Source organism: Histoplasma capsulatum, genomic scaffold (assembly GCF_000149585.1).
Source record: "Histoplasma capsulatum NAm1 scaffold_76 genomic scaffold, whole genome shotgun sequence".
In the NCBI taxonomy this organism is placed as follows: Eukaryota; Fungi; Ascomycota; class Eurotiomycetes; order Onygenales; family Ajellomycetaceae; genus Histoplasma; species Histoplasma mississippiense.
The window spans coordinates 1-2,938 of record NW_001813899.1 but is presented as its reverse complement, the minus strand read 5'-3'; the positions used below and the strand labels follow the sequence as shown (position 1 = coordinate 2,938).

Here is a 2,938-nt window from a genome sequence, read left to right as displayed (position 1 = left end):
CTGCCTGTCTGCCTGCCGTGCCTGATTCTCATATATTCACACTCACGCGTGATCCCCCTACCCGCGAATATGGAACCCCCCAAACCTGCGAATGTGGAATCCACTGAGAAACCTACCAAATCCAATGGTGAGTTCCTTATATTAATCAATTCAAATGACCTAGCTAACTAATTCATTCTCTAGTTCATACAAAAACATCAAGAAAATGAAAACAGTCTGTTGAGGAGGTTATTGCAGAACTTCCACCTCTAGAATCAGTGAAATTCCACTCAATATTGCCTATCTCATGAGATTCAATTTTCAATATTTCTGCAAATATCAATATTAGCAGTTCATACATTCTGTTTATCCTATTCTTCTCTGAGAAATGCTTTTAAAATATCAGTAATTCTACTAATCTCTATGCAAAATTAAAGAGAGATACTAGAGATACTGATGATGAAGCTTCAGAGCTTTCAGAAATGAAAAAGAATGAGAAAGCTCAAGATATAGATATAGAGATTTCTGAAATATCTATATTCTCAAAGCTTTCTATTCAGCAATGTTCATGGAAAAATATCAATTCAGCAGAGATAAAGGTCTTTATAAGCATTCTTCTTTATATGAAAGTTCATAAATTCCATTGAATTGATCTCTACCGGCAGAATGATCTGAAACAAGACTCTATTCATTCCATTCAATTCTATATGACCCATATGCGTTTTGAACAGATTAAATGATATATCCATATATCTAACCTTCATGAGGCCCGCCGCCCGGAGGTCAAAAATAAGAATTGATGGTATAAGATAGAGTCATTAGCTACTAAGTTTCATATGGCATGCTGAAAATACTATACCCCTGACTCTAAGATTTCCATCGATGAAATCATGGTTAAATATTTTGGATGGAGTCAACATACATACAAGATGTCTAATAAACCAATTCCTTGAGGATATAGATATTTGGCCTAGCAGAACATGACTATTTATAGTCTTTTCCTGGTCTAGCTGTCAACAAAGTATAATGTCTATGTTTCAATTCTCTATGTTAACAAAACTGAATCTATGGTGGTGAATCTGGTGAAGCGGCTTTCTATGATATCCACACTGAATACACTGAATACCATGCTGAGTGCCATCTCTAATATCGACCCTAATATCACCCATAATATTGGCCCTAATATCAACCCGAATATCACCCCCCCGAATGCTACACCGAATGCCACATCTAATGAAATCTCTATCTCACAGCTGGTCACATCCTATTCAATTTATATGGATAACTACTTTACATCAGTTCCTTTATTCAAAGAACTACGTCAACAGGGAGTATGGAGCATGTGGATCCACTCATTCAAACCAGGTTCCAGCAGTACTAATGAAACCACGCTAATTTTGCACAAACCTACGGACGAGGGGATAGTTGAAGCCTCATTCTTGGTGATGCTTTCATTTATGTTGTTGTCTGTGCTCTTGCTCACACTTCTGGCCATTCTGGGACTGCATGTGCTGTTGGATCTGATGTGGGTTTCACCCTGCTGGCTCTCCATCTCTGACTCCTGGTTGGACGGGTTTGACGTCCAACGGCTTAGGGTCCAGCGTGTTCGACTAATGTTTGTTTTTCTCTGTTTAAAATCACTCCAGAATGAATCCTTTCAGTTTTTTTATATATTTTGCTATTTTTATTTACTTTGTTGATCTAGTAACCCTAACCGCTCCGTTGCCTGGGTGAAAATATAGATATTTAGTTGGGTCTGGTTGGGTTGATGGCTTACCCCATCAAACATCGCACCTCAACTCATTGACTTTGACACCACAATGTAACCCCTTCCCAGCGGAATTATCGCTTTTGATTTGGATATGTTGTATTTCATATCCACTACGGCCTACATGCAAAGTTTGAAGTCAATTGACTCCGTGGTTGATTTGACGTTCAACGTCTGAAACCAAATGGAATGTACGTCCAATCTGCCCTGCTCTGATTGGTCGGTTTTCTAACCCTGAATGGAATGGACGTCCATTCCACCCCCACCTGTTGGATAGGGTTCGACTTTTAAATGCTTTCATCCCACTGGTTTGGGTCCAACGGGTTAACGCGTTCGTTCAACCGCTTCGACTTCCAATCGTTTCAACGTCCAATGCGTTAATGCGTTCGTCCAACCGCTTTGACTTCCAACTGCTTTGATGTTCAACGCCTTCAAACATCCAACGGGTTAATGCCTTCATCCAACCGCTTTGGGTCTGACGGGTTCGGGTCCAATGCGTTCAACTTCCAATGCGTTGCCCTGACCTTGACCTCCCTGAACACCCCTCACTCTAACCCTGACTCTGACCACCTCATCCTTCCCCCCCCCCAGCCTCTACTCTCACTCTTTGTAACCCTAACCCTGACCTATTATTGTATGGGATAATGCTCTTTAAAACTCCAATATTTTTGAACCTGATCTAGCTATATTATATCTCTTTACCCTCTTTCTTTTTGCTCCTTTTCCTCTTGCTTCATCGATCTTTATATATGCATATATCTTTTATCTCTATGGGGTGCTCGTCAACATCTGCCTCTCACCTGGGATGTCATTTGACCTATATGCCACTGACTCGATCTTCCCCCCCCCTCCACTTTCCGATATAATCGTCCAGCGTGTTCGACTTCCAACGGGTTGATGGGTTCATCCAACGGGTTCGGGTCCAATGGGTAAATGGGCTCCTTGGACGGGTTTGACGTCCAACGGGTTTGGGTCCAGCGCGCCCAACTCCCAACGGGTTAATGCGCTCCTGGGACGGGTTTGACGTCCAACGGGTTTGACGTTCAACGGGTTTGTGTCCAGCGTGTTCGACTTCCTCATCCAACGGGTTCGACGTCCAACGGGTTTGGGTGCAGCGTGTTCAACTCCCAACGGGTTAATGCGCTCCTGGGACGGGGTTTTGACGTCCAACGGGTTGGGTCCAGCGCGTTC

The 2,938-nt window shown here is 42.6% G+C and overlaps 1 protein-coding gene across 1 annotated transcript; it reads right to left on the bottom strand.

Annotated features, from left to right (window-relative positions):
• Positions 1-1,390: 1,390 nt before the first annotated feature.
• On the bottom strand, positions 1,391-2,002 carry HCAG_09220 (predicted protein; the record flags this gene model as incomplete). The annotated part of the gene is made up of 3 exons (XM_001535797.1): positions 1,391-1,589; positions 1,774-1,867; positions 1,981-2,002. Coding segments are annotated over 3 exons (315 nt in total), but the record flags the coding sequence as incomplete, so codon positions are not given.
• Positions 2,003-2,938: the final 936 nt, after the last annotated feature.